General features: G+C 34.9%; 1 protein-coding gene across 2 annotated transcripts in view; it reads left to right on the top strand.

The window, feature by feature from the left end:
* Positions 1-20,682, top strand: part of LOC144433939 (protein FAM117B-like) — a 60,235-nt gene that overhangs the window by 19,691 nt on the left and 19,862 nt on the right. For both annotated transcript variants that reach the window (XM_078122350.1, XM_078122349.1), the window contains exon 2: positions 9,296-9,441. In XM_078122350.1, coding sequence (XP_077978476.1) covers positions 9,296-9,441 — 146 coding nt within the window. The remainder of the gene's footprint in view (positions 1-9,295; positions 9,442-20,682) is intronic.

Raw genomic sequence — 20,682 nt, 5'->3', positions numbered from 1 at the left:
TGTATTGATCCCTTGTCGTCAAGTACTTTAGAATTGGAATATTTAGCTAGATTGTACATTGTAACAGGCAACTCTTATTTGTGCTTGTAGCCTGCAAAGAAGAATGAAATGTTAATTAAAGAATAAAAAAAATAGAATGAAAAAATCTGTACGTGTTCATAATTCTGTATTAGCACAACTATAGCTTACATGTATTGTATATTACAGTAGTAATGCTGTGATCATATCTGTATATTATTGTAAGTTGTGTGTGTGTGTATGTGTGTGTGTGTGTGTGTGTGTGTGTGTGTGTGTGTGTGTGTGTGTATGTTTGTTTGCACACAACTTACATGTTGATACCCTTAGGGATGAAGATATTATTCTATCAGGTTGACGATAATCCATTCATAAATACTGAATTAACCAACAATTATAAACAATCCTTACAATAAAATATTTATTATCTTTTGTCTTTTTGTCCCATATACCTGGACATAGCAATGGTATTTAAAGATAAAACTGTGAAATATCATGGTGAATCAATCAAATCAACCATTTGCTAATGTTATATTAGAGAAAAGTCTGGTATGGTAAATACCAGGTAAATAGTAAACAATGGGATCCATTTAGTTAACGAGTGAGTTTTGATATTTTACATGACATCATGTGAAAGTGAAAATGATGTCATTATTGTGCAAAATAGCTGAATTGATAGTGTATCAACTTTTACCATACTCATCAAGATTAAATAAATATATAATTCAGCCTGATAAAATACAAGTGTTTTTACGGTCGTAGGGAATTAACATTCCTAATCTATTTTGAACATCACTAGCAACAATAAACTTTCCCACAGTAGTTCCAAGTGTGTTTGGTTCAAAATTGGGTACTTATCATGGATGTTTTGATATTAATATTACAGGTTCCTCGCTATATACTCATAGTAATTATATTGAGATGTTCAGTCGTAAGAAAGATAGGACTGTGTTCTTGGCAATGAACATAACAGATTCATTAAAGTCCAGGTCTATAGCAACTAGGACTATGCCCATAGTAACTGTATTGCAGTGTTCAGAGATGAAAACAAAACATGAGAGCAAGCACTTCAGATTCACTGAAGACCTGGTCTGTAGCAACTGGGACTATGCCCATAGTAAGTGTATTGCAGTGTTCAGAGGTAAAAAACAAAAAATGAGAGTGAGCGCTCCAGATTCACTGAAGTCCTGGTCCATAGCAACTGGGACTATGCCCATAGTAACTGTATCGCAGTGTTCAGAGGTAAAAAACAAAAAATGAGAGTGAGCGCTCCAGATTCACTGAAGTCCTGGTCCATAGCAACTAGGACTATGCCCATAGTAAGTGTATTGCAGTGTTCAGAGATGAAAACAAAACATGAGAGCGAGCGCTTCAGATTCATTTAGGAAGACCTGGTCCCTAGCAACTAGGACAATGCGGTAAATGGAGAGTGAGCATGTCTTATTCCTTGCAGTCTCTCACACCTTGACTGACCACACCTACTTTTGTATAGCAACTGCAGAACCAAAATGTCTTCCTTGAAACAAATGAAGTTGTAGATGTTCTAGGAAATAAATATTCTACATTTACATAGTATTAATTTTCTAATTTCTATCATTTGAAAAAGCCCAAGTAGCCATGACGATAGCATCTCGCAACTGGTTTAATTACAATAACATGGAATAATTTCAGTTATGCTTCAGGAATATTGATTGAATTCTTATATACATTGATTGCTTTTTGTATACTTTATATGTAATGTATATCATTAGATCTGATCAACCAAGTAGAAAACAAAATGTGTACTTTATTGAAGTCAATAATATAATAAATACACATCAGAGCACATGCCAGTGCCTCCAAATCACTGACTTTCATCCAAGTGTATTCCTAAAATATACATGAAATATTGTATAAAACTATATGTGCAGGTACGTATACAGGTAGGGTCACTGCAGTTATTTCATATTTTATGAAATTTAAGTTAAAGGATCAACTTGGCAAGACACTAAGTGAGTGGTATATCAAATAACCAGACATAGCTACATGCAAAAGTGGTCAATTAGCAAGTCTGGACATTTTAATACATAATTAGAAGAGTACATAAATTACCGTGGCAACACTGAATCACCAGGCCAACTGCATAATCTTAAGATTTCCAATGTCTGAGTGCGTTCATAATAAATGAGTTTTAGTAATTTTATGAAAGCAGATACAAATTAAATAGTGAAATAGTCCATTATGATTATTTGAAACATACTGTTTCCATAGAAATGGGTAATTTATTGTCATCAGATGCTTTCTAATTGTACGTACGTTTGTAAAAAGCTAATTTTAGACCCAGATTTATACCATACGTTGTACAACTGTATTCGGAGGAAGTATTTCCAATTTTATGTGTGTATGTGTGGAAAGATTTGAATACAACATAACAGATAAGCAAGAATAAAAACCATCCGTGCAAATGCATATATTACTTTATGGAAGGAATGCATATGACACTTGTTAGCTGTATTTACATAATTACAGTCATATGGCAGACAGAATATTGAATAGGTACAAACATTCATAAAGTTATGTGTATTTTAGAATTAAGCTTGAAAATTTGCCTTGCACAGTCGAATTTGACATTTTGAATTATTTGAGTACGTTGTCAGCTCAAGGACTTGAACATGTTACCTGCTGTATGCAGAAAACTTGAGGCAAATGTATTCGTTTTTTTTTTTTGACAATGTGTTTGTTTACTATACAATGTTACCCCAGATTTGTGCCAACTAACCAATCTATCAAAGTTGTACATGTACATATTACTGAGAATAACAGTATAACTGAATTCATTGTAGAAAGGATTTAATCCCATTTGCTTTCAACGTATTGTATGATCCCTGGAGGAAGTTGAAGTTAAGTTAAGATGCAAAGGACTATGGGATTATCTGTGGTTATTGTAATACCTAATCTGGAGCTGCTGATAAAATTAACCTCCCACAGTGGTCACTATGAATTGGTTATTTGTGGTTACAAACAATGTATCAACATTGTTTACAATACTAATTGATTAGTATGTATTCTCACATTTCCCATGATGCAACATTCAACATGGCAGGTTTGCAAGTTCCCTATTGTACAGAGCTAGGATCATGTGTGGGAAAATAGCTGTTAAATAGCTGTTAAAATGTGTACCATTATCATGAGTTAAGATATCTAACCATCTTTCTGGCTGTACTGTACAATGGTTTACAATCAAACCTAGCACAGAGATGAATCATCAAACTCTTCATGTCACTGCACATTCTATATGTCCTGTTTGCTGGCAATATAAAGCTAAATTGGCTTGATATTCATACTGACATTTTGCTAATTCTCTTCTGTGTACGATGTGAATAGTTTTCAGTCAGACTTTCAAAATGCTGAGTTATCACACTTTGTACATGTGCCATTGACAGAATGATTTTACTACCTACTTCAACAGTAACATGCCCAAAAGCTTAGTAGTCAAACTGTTGTACAAAAAATACAGATTCCTCCCAAATGTGCATTTATTATGTTAAGCTTCCTGAATGATGTTTCATTGTACTCTATTCAAAGTTCTGAAAGTATTTTTTTCACAAATAGCTATCCACAACCCACACATTTCTCATGTCTGATGTATTTTGGTTTGTATGATTTGTTCGTGGATGTGTAGGTCTCTATTTCTGAGTAGGTTTCACAGCCATTTCTATCTCAAATCAACACACATTGATGGGCACACAGTGTTCTTTGGATGGTCTGTTTGTCTGTCTCTGCCTAGTCTGTCTATCTATCTGTCTGTCCGTCCATTCGTTCGTCTGTCTGTGTGTGTGTGTCTGTCTGTCTGTCTGTCTGTCCTTGATAGCTGTCCACAACCTATCCCATCACTTATATAGTGTTTGTGGTCCTCTCTGAGTCACATGTAATGTATACAGCTATTTCTCTATTTGATTACAATGGTTGATGTATTCTTGAGTGTGGTGGTTGCCTGAGAAGCAGTCTTGGTTCTGACTGTTTTAACCACACATGTAGTCATCCACTGCCATTTCTCATCAAATATAATTGGTACTTCTACTTCTTTGTACTTCTAATTCAGTTATAAATATTCACATTTGTGATTTGAAATACTTGTGTGGTGCCTTTGTCTTCACTCTCCAAATTTTGTGTGACCTTGTCCATCAAGGTCAGTTGTCAATAGCAACCATTTTTTGACATTTAATAGACAGAAAAGGTGTCAAATTGTGGTTCAATGTTTCATCACTATACTAATGATATATCAAACTCATGCGCCAAACTTGTGTCGCCATAATATCCTACCGTTATCCTCAACCAGGTCATCACAATTATTTTGTGATTGGAAAGAAATACAAACAGTGTGACAAAATGAAGTGCTTTCTTACATGACAAGATATTAACAGCCTTATGTAAACTTCATCTGTAGGGAATAAAACGAACATAGAAATGGTCATATAAATTTTGCATCATTTATGACAGCTGACATAATGTCATTTTGAGTTATCGATTCATCTCAGAAGGAAAGATGCTACATGAAAGGAGGGAAATGATTTCACTTGTTGAACTTTCAGATGACTTAACACAAGTGGTGTGTTATGTTGCACTATTGTCCTCAAGTCAAGTTGTACATTGCTAAGTACTTAGATGACTCATCTCTTGGCTGGGGTAGATAGTTTCGGCCAGACAGAATGATGGGAAACCATTTATTAGTTTGATTTTATCTTACTGTATTATTGTACATCTGTGTCAAACATGATAAAGGATTAGATATTAGCTGTCATATAAAACCCAAATTGGAAGACATATTGGAAAACTAGAACAGGAAATGGATGCATTTATCTTCTTTATTAGATATTTCAATAGGTTTTTCCCTGCAATCATTCAATCAGCGATTGTATTCAGTATCATCAGTCAGTATGTCAGATATTAATTTTAAAGTACGTAAGACAATTTGAAAAAAAATGTTCTTGTACATGTGGTTTGTTGTTTTAGAATGTAACATCAGTTTGTGAGAGTACATCACATCACGTCATGTAAATCAACCCAGGTGATCACCATTACAGCGAAATTGTCAATGTACTGTGATCCGACTGTATATTTACCATAGGGTAATGCGTGCTGTTTTCACGTTAGAAATATCAACTACATCATTATTTTAGGAGAATACAACTGATGACGTAGATTTCTTCGTGTTATATTTCTTGAGGTACATGTAACTGATCAAACCTATTTAGCCTTGTACATGACTGCCGTGGTATGTTCTGCATCCGTACTCTCTCAAGTCTTGTCAAAAGCATGTCTAAATGTACATGTATGTACAGCATTCGATACAAATATGGTGATCAGGTTCCACTGTTATTACATCTTTCCTGTTTGAAAAATGAATAGACAAATTATGTGACATGATGTTGAATTATGTATCAGACAAATCATTATGCAGCCTTTGTAGTAGGTATCTATCTCAACTTATTAAAACCATAATTTAGAACTGTGTACACATTCTTAGACTGTCAGTGCCTGAAGTTGTTCAAAAAGTTTTGCAAACAGTGGTTTCTTTTTCAAGCTGTACAAAATTTGTTTTGGAATGGATGTCAGTGTGTGAACTAGCGATGTTACCATTCTGTAGGATCTACTAATTGTAACAATGCTATTATTAGGCAGTGAACTTAAATAAGAAAAATGGTGAATATATGATACATGTCCCAGTGTACACATCTGATGTGTACATTGGGACATGTATCATATATATATACAATCAAGTAATCTTGCAATTGGTTCAGATAGGAACATCCAGGATAATTGGCAGGCAGGAGATAAGTCCACGGGTAAAATACATTGTACATTGGAGAATGAAGCTCTGTTAATTGCAATTCTAGAAGATGCTCTCTCTTTTGGCAAGTTCAAGTGGATGAAAATCATAGTAAACCAAATTATGTACATTTCCCACCATATACATTGTGTATACATTCATTGTGCATGTAATAGAAATGTTACATCCCAAAATTAGGTATTTACGCCTTCAGATCAGGATTTTACTGACTGCCTTATGTCAGCAGACTATCACCTTATCGTCATACGCAAATACCCATATTTTGGCAGTAATATCATTCCTTGACAAGTACTGTAACAGTAGAATACAGATATCTCTACATCTTTAGCATCATTTCTTCAAAACTTCACATCTTGGCCTGCACCCTCATCTAGATCCCATACAAGTATATGAGTATACAGTGTTTTATACCACATGTAGGGAAATGGTACAAGCTTGCCAAATGAAAATATCATTATTTGAGGTGAGATGAGAGAATTCTAAGGTGGGAAGAAGTCCAAATATCACTTGGCTGAATTCTTGCAGTGTTTTACATAATGTGGGTGTATACAGTGCAGCTGGTGTTGATAGTTTTTTGGAGAAAAAAATTATGTGGGAGGATTTTTAAGTTTCATCAGTGTTGTAAACATAGACAAGTGATAATATCAGATGAGTTACTCCTGACAATTTGAACAGAACAAGCAAGTACATATTCAAGTGCTCATTATAGTTGAAAATGTATTGGTTATTTACAAATGTAATGGAGGATACATTGAATCACAAGTTCTAATATGCATGTGTTATCAGGTATAGTACTGATGTGACCTGTCCCTGACAGATGTCTACCCTGTATTTGGTTCATCCCTATCTTGATAAATGACGATAGTGTAAATGCATCATACTATGATAAATACCAGAGATAGTCACCTTTTCACACACTTATTCTGTAAAATGTGTAAAATAACATGCCATAAACAGGAAAATAACAGGCCATAAACAGGATGCCTTGTATTGGGGATGGTGAGTACATGGTTCTGTATTTCTAAAGGGTCTGAAAGAAATCTTGTACAACAATTAAAAAAGTCATGATAAATTCATAGCTATAAAGGTTGAATAAGATATGTTGTATGGAGTGTGCTTTTAGAGGTATCTGTACTTTGTGGCCTCTAATGCCATATATATTGTAGTGAGAAATGAAGATAAGGGTATTGCCCGCCACTACAACTTTTGCAGCTGTCACATACTATACAGAAATAGTCTACTGCGTATATCTGTCACATTTCCATGACATCACTATTTCAAATGCAAACAGCCAAGTCAAATTGTATTGAATGTTTTCAACAATCATATTGTAAAATCTATTGTCTGTAAACAGTCTGCTTTGTGGCTGAGTCTTTCAGAGTACTGATGAAAACAACACATAGGATAAATTGATCGAACTGTTCTGCCATTGTGGCCTGTTTGTCACACACGTATGTTGTGACACTAATTCGAACCAAAAAGAAGTGTGTACACAGTGAAAGTAATCACTTTCTACTTTAATACATCTCACATATTGTAAACAAGAATGGTGTAGTGAAGACACTTCATTAAATGTAATCCCATGCATGGTAGCAGGTTTTCCCATCAACTTTTAGCATGCTTAATTTTTTGGCACTGATTCAACTGTGACAGCTATAGTATAGTCCTGCTTGCAGATGAAGTAACTTAGTAAGTCAGGACCAGTGTGCCAAAGCTGTAAGCCAATTTCATGCACCACTGATGCACACAATTTCTAGTGACACACCAAAATTTGGTGTTCCCTATCTCTTACAATGTGGTGATTCACAAGAAATGCCAGTTATTATCATGCTGACCCACAACAACAAAATTTGGCTTATCATTACTAGAGGGTACACTGGTCGGAACTTGGTCCTGACATTGTCCCTTCTACGCTGTGTAACTAGCCTGGTCATAGCATGCCAACACTGCTGTGATATGCCAATAACAAAAACTATACATGGTCCAGTGGTCAAACATTAGGTATCAATCAACTATCTACTTTATACATGTATTTCACATCTCCTTGACAACAAAAGTCCCTGCTTGCATGACCAAGAATCTTGAAATTAGAACTTTTGATATATCAGAAGTCCTACTTTATACCTATGTAAATATATGCTGCCATATTGGATACTCCGTAGAACATACGTAAGTGAAAGAGATACTTGAACCTGGTATTTGAAATTATGATATTTCTGATTTCGTGACTTCTGGTCATCTGAGTGAGACTATTGTAGTCAAAGAGATACCAAAGAAGTAAATATTCGATAGATTGCTAATATTTTATTGCCAGGCTTGTTAATTCAATGATTTTAGGCAGTGCTAGGGTAGTTCAGGTTTGTGGCACAGGTTTTCACATGACAGAAAAAGAAAAGGGATGTCACTGTTGTTGACTCCTTCTGCAAGTAGGATCCTGAGAGCTATTAGTAAAAATTTATTAAACAGGGAATATATAGTTATATTTGTGATCAACAACGCCATATCTGCATATATCCAGACAGTCCTTTCCAGGTTCCCATATCATGTCTGCATATCCTCTTCACCTCATATCTTGGTAAACTATTCATTTGACAATATATATATATATATATTAAATTCTCATAAGTTGAATTACCTGTGAGTTGTTGATTGTGTCAACCATGCAATCTAGGATAAAACGTTCTAACCATTTAATAGGGAACTTGCAAACCTGCCATATTGAATGTTGCATCATGGGAAATGGGATAATAAATGCTAATCATTTAGTATTGTAAACAATATTGTTACATGGTTTGTAACCACAGATAATCAATTCATAGTCACCCTGACCTTTGTGGGTGGTTTATTTTATCGGTAGCTCCAGATGAGGTATTAAGATAACTACAGATAATCCCATGGTCCTTTGCATCTGAGCATGCTCAGTCTTGATTGCAAGTTCCCTATTGTATATCAACAATGTGTGAATTTGTTGGATACTAATAGCATTTGCTTTAATCAGATTATGATCACATAATGTTTAACAAGTACCTTAAAATAAAGAAGTCGCAAATAAAAAAAATTATCAAAAAATATTTCTGTTACAGCTACTATCAGGATTACCATGGGTATTTGCCTTTTACCTTTTTGTCATTAATGTTGCTTGTGTGTTTATTGGTTAGTTTCTAAAAACCAGTACATGGATAATACATTGCTATCAATTATTCTTACTGTTCATGTGGATGATGAAGTTATCACACGATGAGCTGGTAATTTTTTACAGGTGTTTGAAATGCAGTAATACAGCCTGATTTTTGTATATCAGAAGACATTTAGGTTTGACATGTAACAAATTTCGTAAATATTGTAGATGAATTGGAAGAAATAAATACTGTTTTGACAACAGTTTAATTTTAAAAATGTTATCAGTTTATTATATTGCATTAATTTTATGATTGTCTGTTTTGATTTCAGTTGAGCGTCCCAAACCAGTCCGAGCTAGTCCTTCATCTTCCATTAGGCGTACTTCTTCATTAGACACTATAACTGGCTATCTAACAGGTATATGGCCAAGAGATGGAACAAATTATGGTCCTGAAATGAAACATAAATCAACACAGGTGAGAATCAAGTCTTTACAGATGTTGTATTAGCGTGTAGTTGCCTGGCTTCACCTTTGATAGTAACCATGCATGTGTCTAGTATCTAATAATCATCTCGATATAGGACGGTGACCTACCTCTTCCGTGACCCTTTCCCACATAACACAGGTCAGTGATAAATCATACAGTTGCTGTGAGACAAGAAACATCTGTAGCAAGCCTAACTTGCCAAGTTGTATTAAATTAAATGCTGCAGTGTCATTTTGACATACTTTGGTGGCAAAATACAGTACTTATGATAAACGGAAGAAGCTGTGACACTTCAGAATTCAAGGGAAACGACATTCCAGAAAATTGACATTTTCATAATCTATAGATTCTGGAGTCTCATTTCATGATTTTATATCACCTACAATTACTTGCGATTTCAGAGAAACATCAAGTTGAGCTTGTACCTTTATAGGGTATCTTTGCTATGGGCTATGCATTGTGGGAGTCAGCAGGAATAATGTATTCAAGTTGCACACTGAATATTCATGACTCCTGAGTGCCTATACCCAATGTGTAAACCAGCTCTAATGAATAGATGCAAATCATATGCAAATCAGGAGGTCACAGGGTTATGGTCATATAACAACCATCTGCCCACAAACAAATATTTGACCTATTACTGTGTGTGATGTCTACCCTTGACGGTGAGTGAAGAGTATAAAGTTAGTGTCAGGTTCAGAATCGGATTCACATTGGAGGACAATATGAAGCTAGCCTCATATTGAGCCTCATGTTCATTTTCATATTTGAAAAATCACAATAACACCAGAAAAAACTGTCAAACAAGAAAATATAATGTCCAGGCTACAGGAAATGTTCCTCTTTCACACTCACTTGTCTGGAGAGGGAATGTCACAGCTTGCATGGGAAAACATTACCTGAAAATCAGATAATAGCTTGTCACAAAGATATTTAGGAAAGGTCAAAGTTCAGCAGATGTGTTTGTTGGTAGACGCACTATTCCAATGATGGAAACTGCATTGAGAACTGTTCGCAAAGATTTTAATCTTATTTAAAAGTCTGTAGAAGTAATATTTTACGATAGGTGAGAAGTGAGACATTTCCTATAATCCCTATGGTATAATTTCTTGTCTGACAGCTTTCGTTGGGTGTCATTGAGATTTTTCTGTGTGAGGCTGAATCTGAGGCTCAATATGAGACGGGCCTTGTATTTTCCTCCAATGTGAATATGATTCTGAATCTGAGACTAACTTTATACTTGTAGTGAGTGATACAGAAGCCACCATCTACACATTGTATCTGTGACAGTGATACTGACCATGTTTAAAAACCCACCCACATGTACATGTAACCTTGAACTCAGCCATTATAATATTAAAAAATCATCTCCACTGAGCATTTAAGATTCAGTCATTTTAAAAAATCAACTCTGGAAATGATAACATCTTCAGAAACAATGAAACCTTAAAGCAAAAATAATCATACCTCAGCTGATGTGCTACATTGCCATTTTCTTAGCACAGATAAACAGAGAACAAGACACATGGCCTTAAACCATATCATACGTCACCTGTCACCAATCTCGCATTCTGATTGGTCAAGAGCCCTGCATATATGGAGGCGTATTTTTCACCAACAGCTATATTTTTGCTTGTTGTATCATGTGATCACTGCACGTCCCCTTGTATAGAAACCTAGCTGACAACTAGAAATCCCGCTATAACCAGCATTTTGAATGCCAAATGTAATGTCAACTGCACTAAATATCATCATGTATACATTGTGACAAGTTTTTGAACTGTACCTTTCATGTCACAGGAAATCGTCAAAAATTCCACACAGATAAATAGAACAAGACCCAGGCCTTAAACCATAATGATGCAAACCTTTACCCAGAAATCATGATATGATAAAACTATTTATTTATTTAATGGAAGACCAATGGGAGCAAGTCCCATTTACAGGCTCCTAAAAATGAAAAACTCGAGAGAGAGAGAGAGAGAGAGAGAGAGAGAGAGAGAGAGAGAGAGAGAGAGAGAGAGAGAGAGAGAGAGAGAGAGAGAGAGAGAGAGAGAGAGAGAGAGAGAGAGAGAGAGAGAGAGAGAGAGAGAGAGAGAGAGAGAGAGAGAGAGAGAGAGAGAGAGAAAAAAAATAATATATACAGAACATGTCAAACAAACAAAACTAATAAATGCGCCTAAACATATTGCAAGATATAGTATATATATATATATACATGAATGTATATGTATACTTATATATTCATCAGATTTCTGTTTTCTTGTTTTTGAATCCACAACATTTATTAGTAATAAGTACAGCGATGGTGTCTTTTCATCTAGTTTCATTTCCCTCATCACTTCTCTCCATTATTATGTTGGCAATGAATTTCCTTTATGACAATCAGAACAATTTGCAGGTAAAATGAGTGTACAACACATACCAAAAATGAATGAATGAATGAATGAAAGGTTTGTAATTTCAGTTGAATAAATGAGTTGAGATTGATGTAAAGCCTAATTGTAAATATAATTGAAGTGCATTGTAGTTGAATGTGTTGAATATGGATGTATTGATCCACTTCTATTATGATTACATGATTCAGTTCAACAGATTTGATTAGTAACTCAGATACTAGCTGTCACCCTCAGGGTTCTCAAAATAAAAATGAAATGGGTCACCCATAATCTATAGTCATGTGATGATAAGACATATAAGTACAAGGAAATAAGCATATGTATCGGAGACTCAATATGAAATTCTGTAACAGATGCTTGGAATGAATAAAAGTAGTAAAAATATCAAAGACTAGATACAAAATTCTATAACAGATGCTCGGAATGAATGAAAGTTGTAAATATCAAAGACTAGATATGAAATTCTATAACAGCTGATGCTTGGAATGAATAAAAGTTGTAAATTTCAATTCACCACAGAAATTAACCAAACATGGAATATACTGATAAATATCCTATACAATTAGAAATATGGCTCAGAAATAACACACTCATCAAATTTGAATGTCAATACCAGTAGCTGATACATGATAAATAGTCAATATCATGGAGAGCTGTAACCATTGATACAACAAATTGTACTATATTATGTGTGGTGATGAATTGACAGCAGAGATGTACCAAAGGTTGAATCTGATGGAAGGTGGCCTCTACCCTTACCATATAAGTGTGCCTATATTTCATCACTACTTCAATTCATTCTAACCAGCTCTGTCAAATAGAAAACATAGCTTTACATGTAATTGATCTATGGAGGCTAAAGATATTCTCAAGTGTGACCCAAGGAAGAAATTGATGAAATGAATCACATATTGAGTATTGAGTATTTGGGAGTAACCTCTGTTGAGTGTCATTATAGCCAGTGATTGAAAGCTAATATTAAATACACTGTCTCATGGATAGTCAGTTATAGTGTATAGTATATATATTATAATGAACATCTGAAGTGTTATGCTTAATGGGTAATGTAGCCGTTCATTTTGACTCAAACACCGTTACTCAGAGGAAATGAATTACAGGAACTGTACTTGACAAGTAAGACATATATATGTAAGGCAAGCTAGATCAATGCTTCTGAAAATTAAAGTCTATCGAGTAGATTTTGACTTAATATGGATAGTGCTTAGACTTTGACTTATGGACAGAGTGGAGTTCATATACATGTATGTGTTCCTTTATAATGTCACAGTAGCCGTTCAGATGGAAAACATTTAATGTTGGACAAATTATCTTTTAGTTTGAAGTACTCCCATGTATTTTATCCTGAGGGGTTGGTTTGAAAGGAGCTCAATAGGAGGTTCTTCCAAACAATATCACAAAGCCTGTCTAGTGAAATCAATGGCACATACAATCTGTTTATCTCGATATGCAGCTGCTTGTCTCTATTTAGCCATTATATACATTAAAATCAACTCTTGTATTATACTATCATTCAGAACTTAAAAACAGAAAACATGGAATGTGTTCAACAAATATTCTGTTAGAATGAAGAAAATCAATCCAATTCATGTTATTGAGTTGACGTCAGGACGATTTAGAGGTCAAGGAATCTGTAAATATATGTAGACTTTGGTCCAATCAGTGTTAGAATATTTCCTGTCAGTGTTAATGTTACAGTTAGGGTTACGGTGAAGGTACATGTAATGTTGTTTTTGAAATATTCGAATAATTTTAACAACTAAAAGTGTTGCAGTGAAGATGATATTGTTTTGTGTGTGATAGCACATTTGCTACCTAACCTACACTCTTTTAAAATGTAGACAAATTATCAGTCCAATAAGCCATTGCATGAAGCCACACATTTTGATTGACAAGGCCACTCAGAATTATCTTTGTCCTGATCGAGGTCATCAGTCTTTTTATTTGGGTTGTGAAAGTGTCCACCATGCACCTTCGAAGAAAAAAGCAATGGTTAACGTGTGCTTTAAGAACATTTCACAAATTTGTAATGAATGATTGATATATATTTTGCCAGTGTATCAAAACATCTTCAAGACAAAATACCAAAATATTGTTGGATTCAGATTAAATAGCATAGCATCCATGATTTCCTGGAAATACAAATATCTGATTCTGAAGCATCTTGAAAAGAATATGGTCAGACTAAGATAACATATGTCCTTCAAAACTAAGGTGGGTAAGGAGGGAGAAAATTATAGTGTGGGTGGGTGGGTGGGTGTGTGTGTGTGGGTGTGTGTGTGTGTGTGTGTGTGTGTGCGTGCGTGCGTGCGTGCGTGCGTGTGTGTGTGCGTGCGTGCGGGCGTGCGGGTGTGCACGTGTGTGGGGTATTGATGGACAGCTGAAAGTATGTCAGTCATTAAATCATCATAGAATCCATACTGTTTTATTGTGGATTTAACAATTACTATCCAGTGTTATAATAACCTTTCCACAAAGATTCAAAATTTATAAGCAAAAATTTTAATAGATGTCAGTCATTACAACCACTCCTATCTGTTTTTTTCTGACCTAATGATTTGAGTGAGTTTTTGTCATTTTGACTCTGTCATCATCTTTGAGTTGACCACAGGTGAAATATGTAAGCTGTAAACACCTTAGACTTAGAGTATTGTTTATTTGTGGGTGATGTAAATCCATTATGATTTATTGTCTGATTCATCATGTCTTGTGTCACATTTGGTGTTTGGATGTCTGGTGAATGGGATTAGAACATTACATCTGTAGAGGACAAGTTATCAATCACAAATCATTCTAATCAAGTTTGTCACATAAATTATATGGCGAGGCCATGCAAAATGTAAATTGAGATTTGTGTTTTGTGAGTTTTAAGAGTGCCAGGATAAATTTTTATTTACAACAACATTTAGTATTTGTTGTTGTTATTGTTATTATTATTGTTGTTGTTGTTGTTGTTTTTTTGTTTCTTCCTTTTTCTTTTTTCTTTTCTTTATAATGTTTGGGCAATTGATAGTTCATTCAACTTTTCTTGAATGTACAAATTGCATGGTTTTAGAAAGATTTATACAAACATAGTAAGTGCATATTGTTTGGTTACTTCTTTTGAATATTCAAAGTTGCTAGCGATGGAAACTTTATCAATGAAGGAAACCCTTTAATCCATGATTATTTCATACTATCCTTTTATCCAAATGTGGTGAAAGAAATCCAATCCAGTGTCCAGTGGTTTACATGAGGAGGTTTACATGATGAGCTTTCCTGTAAATTGGGGTATACAGAGGTGTTCGATGACAGACCTTTATTTCAGGATAATCTGTCTAGAAGCAATAGCATTGCCGCCTTGTAGATAAATCTTCTCAAGGGAGAAGATTGCCTGCCTCTAGAGCATTGCTGTACAACCAACATTTATCCCCTGTGACACCTAGTAAATCAGTTCACAATCCAAAAGTGTTTGATTGAAATAATCTCTACTCTTCATTTCAAATACCATGTATCCTGTATTTAAGTCCTGTAATTCACACAGTAATGTGTTTGTGTTTTTTCAAATTTAGATGCCATGTTATTTTTTGAAAATGTAGATTTTGATGGCAGCAGGAAAGGTACTATGGTAGTAATTAGACAGGATATTAACCTGATAGTGATGCACTAGTGTTCAGAATAAACTGTAGTGACCGTGTTTGTTTGTTTGTTTGTTTGTTTGTTTGTGAGTCCAGTTTCTGTGAGAACCAGGCTCTCACCCCCAGGTATGATAGTGATGCACTTGTGTTCACAAGAACAGTACAGTACTGGTATAAATGTTTGAATCCAGTTTCTGTCTAGGGGTGGGGTACATGTACCTGTAGCAGATGTTTACATTTATATTATATATCAGTGTTCACTGTTTCTTTCCATTTTAACTGTACATATATACTTACTGGACAAAATAGACCATTTGTCGTAAGTGTAGTGAAAGGATGGTTTTCAGATGTGAAGTGTCATATGACGCACAGGAAATTTCTGAATGATACTGTTAAGAGGAGGATGGATAGGGGATTGGAGATAGCAAAATTGAAGTATTCACCAGTCAACAAGGACTTAAAGTATTGACACTCCATAACAAACATATGGTAACCCTAAAGTATGTTTTAGACTTCCATATTGCCATGAATGAACTGGTTTCCCAAGTGTGTTTAAAAAAACCCACTGTTTTTGCTCCGCTGTCAGTGACAGAGCTTAAGGGTTAGGGTGATTCGCTGTCTTCTGTCTGTCAACTTTTGTTATTTGTCAACTTTTGTTATTTTCGTCTTCTTCTCCGAAACCGACTGTCAGAATACTTTGATATTGGTGTGCATGTTCCTTGGGGAGAGTTTATTTAGATTTGTTCATGCCAAGTTGATCTGTGCCATTTTCAGGTTTTTTTTCTGCATTTTTGTCAAAAATGATATTTTCAACTTCTCAAATACTACTTGTCAGATTGCTTTGATATCTGGCATGTCGATACCCAGAGGGTAGCTTACTCAGATTTGTTAATTTCAAGTTAGTACATGTTCTTTTCTATTTTTTTTGATTTTTTTTTGTATTTTTTGAACAAGTGAATTCCATGATGCATGTGCATTGTGACCGATGCCATATTTGATTTTAGTACAGTAAACTGAAGTTCTGTAAGCAGCCACTTTTCAAAAGACGCCATTAAGGGCAGACAACAAGCAATGTAATATGTTATAGAATTCTACAAATCGTGCACCTCAACAAGTGTCTGTTGGAAATAGTGTTGAAGACTTCAAAACAAATCCAAAAAAATGGCGTCTTCCTTGACACATAAAGTTAATCATGTAAATCCCCTCGAAATGTTTGGTTTTTCAAAGAGAGCGGGAACTAAGTTTGGTGGGTTGAGTTATAACATTGTTCAAGAGTATAGGAATTTTCGTTTGATTTGAATCAAAATATCTCAAATAACATGATTTCCAACAGGATTTCCAGTCGTACCACGCGATGTCAGTGTACTACCCATTTCAGAATGCTGAATGCGTTGCTGATTTTGATGTTATTGGCGTACCTCTGAACATTTCTTTTGTTTGAAGGTTCCATAATTAATGTTGGAGTTAGGAAATATCTGATTTTTTGGTAGGCAAGGTGTAATTTAGCATAAAAATAAACCCAGCTTTGCGATTCAGATCTGAATCGGTAACATTTGCTTGCAGTTAAATATCAGAACGAAAAAAAGCACAAAAACAGAAGAAGACCCCCCAAAATCACAACAAATGCTACAATTACTGCAGCTATGCTGGCCTGTGTAGGTTGATGACATCATAAAGTGAATACCCTTGAAAACTTTTATTTTTCTAAGAGATCTCATCAACAAAGTTTGGTAGGTTGAGTGGTAAAATTGTTTTGAAAGTGTTTGGAGTGTAGGAATGTTTATTAAATTGTTTAATTTGGATCAAAATGTCACAATGACAGGATTTCTGATCGTATGGTGTGATCATGATCATGTATTCAATCATAAACAGTTTATGATTCCATGTAGCCTGTACGTTGACATTGTAACGTACAATTGATGAAGTTCAAACTTGGGGTAACAACACAACAGGAGCTATTCGGACTGATGGGTTGCTTGTACTTTTTTCATGTATAATTTGTTGAAATATAATGTTAAACAGGATGTAGTTGTAGAAATTGATACAAGTCTCCAAGGGGCATATTGAAGCTTTTGACATTACATATGCATGGTGAGTGATTATCTTTACTTTGCTGAAAGCAGAAAAGATAAGTCTTCTGTTATGAAATCCTACCAGACGGTTGAAACTACAATGTATGTGTAATGTTGTCAAGCAGCACTTGGAAAAAGTTGCGAGAAGACAGCTTTCTGGAAGTAGTTTAGAGGTCACAGTGAAATGTAAAGTTATGAAAGTCAATGAACGTTTGAACCCTATAAAAGAAAAAGTACATTATGCACGTCAATGAATGATGAAATATATATGACATGAAAAGACTTGGGACAGAAATTACATCTTTTATTGAAAGCAAAACCTTTATTACCTTGTGTATAAAACAGCCTCAGATAACTATGAAGAAAGACATGTGAATAATCAGTTATAGTCCAAGAGATAAGATAAAAATTTCAGTGTTTTAGGGATTAAAAAGAAAAAAAATGACCTATATAATATGATAAGGGTAAATATAAAAAGTACATCGATACTTCAACATGTACATATCGTGCGTATTGTATTGACTAAACTCCAGAGTATTGATACACCATTAATCTCTCACAGTCTTTTATTGGTGAATAATAACTCTTCTTTTCAGTGCTTTTCATTGAAAGCAAAGTCAAATATTTGAAGACGACATTGGTGTTTTGCCAATAGATCTGATGCAAATGTTGGCCAAAATTTACATACTGTATGAAAGCTAGAGAAAATGAACTTTTGCTTTATATGTCACTTACCTGAGTGATTTTGAAATCAAAATGATAACAGAAGTACTGTATGGTTGTCAACAATTTACCGGGGGGGGATGGGATGTGGGGGGGGGGGGGATGGGATGTGGGGGGGGGGGGTGTGCGTTATAATTTTCATCATTCAATCCATGCAGCATAATGAAAATAAAAGCACAATTAAAATGTTGGTTTGTTAGATTAGCATGTTGTAGGATAATTTGTATCCATTTAAAAACAGTTCTTACATGTTTGCATGGTTATATTGACACTGACACATTTACTTAAATTATTGATCTCATGTGACTAGGCTTTGAACTATAGAATACTGTACTGGCCCACAGAGTAGTGCATGATCATATGACCCCCCTAGGCCTAATTATTTAGCTTAGAATGTTTCCTACTGTATGGCCAGGTGACCTCCTAGGTGCACTTAGTTAACCATTTGAATGCCATATACATGTACTGTATGGCCAGGTGACCTCCTAGGTCCATTATTTAACCATTTGAATGCAATGTAGTATAGCCAAATGACCCCGAGGTGCAGTTATTTAATAACCATTTGAATGCCATGTACTGTATGGTCATATGACCCCCTAGACCCAGTTATTTAACCATTTGAACGCCATGTACTGTATGGCCATATGACCTCCTAGACCCAGTTATTTAACCATTTGAATGCCATGTACTGTATGGCCATATGACCCCCTAGACCCAGTTATTTAACCATTTGAATGCCATGTACTGTATGGCCATATGACCCCCTAAGTCTGCTTTAATTATTTGAATGTTATGAAATGTTTGGCCAAATTACCTCATAGGCTCAGTTATTTTAACCATTTAAATGAATGCCATGTGACCACCATAGGCCTAGTTATTTACCCTTAGAATGCCAGTTTTGTGTGGCTGTATGGCCAGCCGTACATGACACTCAAGACCCAATACTTTTTTGTTCCTTATACCTAATGCATTTCCACCTCATAAACATTACTGAGGCATGGATACATTTAATATTTTATGTCTACCTTTTAGAAATACCGACAAAAATACAAAAACTGGGTCTAAAAAGTTCACTGTGACTACATGTATTGTGATAGCTAGGCTAGTGAAAAGGCTTGCTTAGTGCCAAGGCGCTTTAAAGTATCTCACTTACAATGTAAGGGTTAACTAGTGAATCAATTATCACCCTTTCAATTCTTTGTTATCAAGACAAAAACAGATGAAAAACAAAAGATCTGGGGTAAATACTTGGTTTTCGTTGTATATGTACTGGACATTACTTGCACTCAGTGCATGTGCATACTATAGGGGTATTTTCACTGCAGGGCAATACCAAAAATATTATTGCATACCTGCATGCAAATGATATGCAAATGAGGACATGCCATTTCATTCAACACACAAAAGCATGTGATCGCTTAGTATCATTTTAATGGAAATTTGTTGTTTCGGATACATATATATAATAATAACAGAACCCCATGCTGTGTAAGTGCTAGTGTGGGTACTGGAAGTAATTGTATTCATGCTTGCAGTGTTTTTTAGGCACATGGTATGCTTGTGAAAGTATCACCACAGAGAATACTGCAAGTACTCATGAAAATACCCCAAGTATGCTACACTTGCACTCATGCATCATGGGGTTCTGTTATTTTATTTTCTGGACAAATTTCACTAAGTTTGGAGCCATAGCAAATTGTACGTGGGTTGTGGCAGATACATATTTTGCCTGATGGCACGGAAAAACATAAATATCATATTTCTAGAAAGATTGAAAGTACATGTACATAATATATTTCAAACAAATTTGCAAGTTATTTATTTAATTAATACAAAGTCACAAGAATTACGGTATGAAACCATTTTAACAAAACTCCAAATTGTACTTGGGTTAAAATGGACCTTGAAAAGAAAATAATCATCAGGTCACTCACCATCTATAAAAATGAGGAGCAATATAGCATTTAATGCTTAGTAATATTTGTAAATATATATTATTAATAAAACTATGGTATTTATGATAGGATGATAAAAAATGTATATTTACGGGTAATGTTAAGATGAACTAAATATCAAAATGGGTCAGTAGCTACTGACCCATTAGCTGGTATCTGAGAGAGGAAGTTGAAAGACAAGTCAACACTCAGCTTGTTAAGATCACTTTATATATAACCATGCAGGTCACGTTTGCTCTGAAATTCATACTTGTTATCCCACTGTGTGGATTTGACGTTGTAATGTTGAAGATCAGTTTCACACTTCAATAGTTACCAGTGTATGGAAAAGATCAGGTTGTTTTTATTTCATGAACAGATCGACTTGCATACAATTGAAAAAGATGCCTGCAATTAGTGCTATATTGTGATGGATTTGACACATACACACATAGTTATTCTGTGA

Source organism: Glandiceps talaboti, chromosome 4 (genome assembly GCF_964340395.1).
Source record: "Glandiceps talaboti chromosome 4, keGlaTala1.1, whole genome shotgun sequence".
Taxonomy (NCBI): domain Eukaryota; kingdom Metazoa; phylum Hemichordata; class Enteropneusta; family Spengelidae; genus Glandiceps; species Glandiceps talaboti.
Note: the sequence above shows the minus strand (reverse complement) of the source record. Positions and strands in the feature narration are given on the sequence as shown.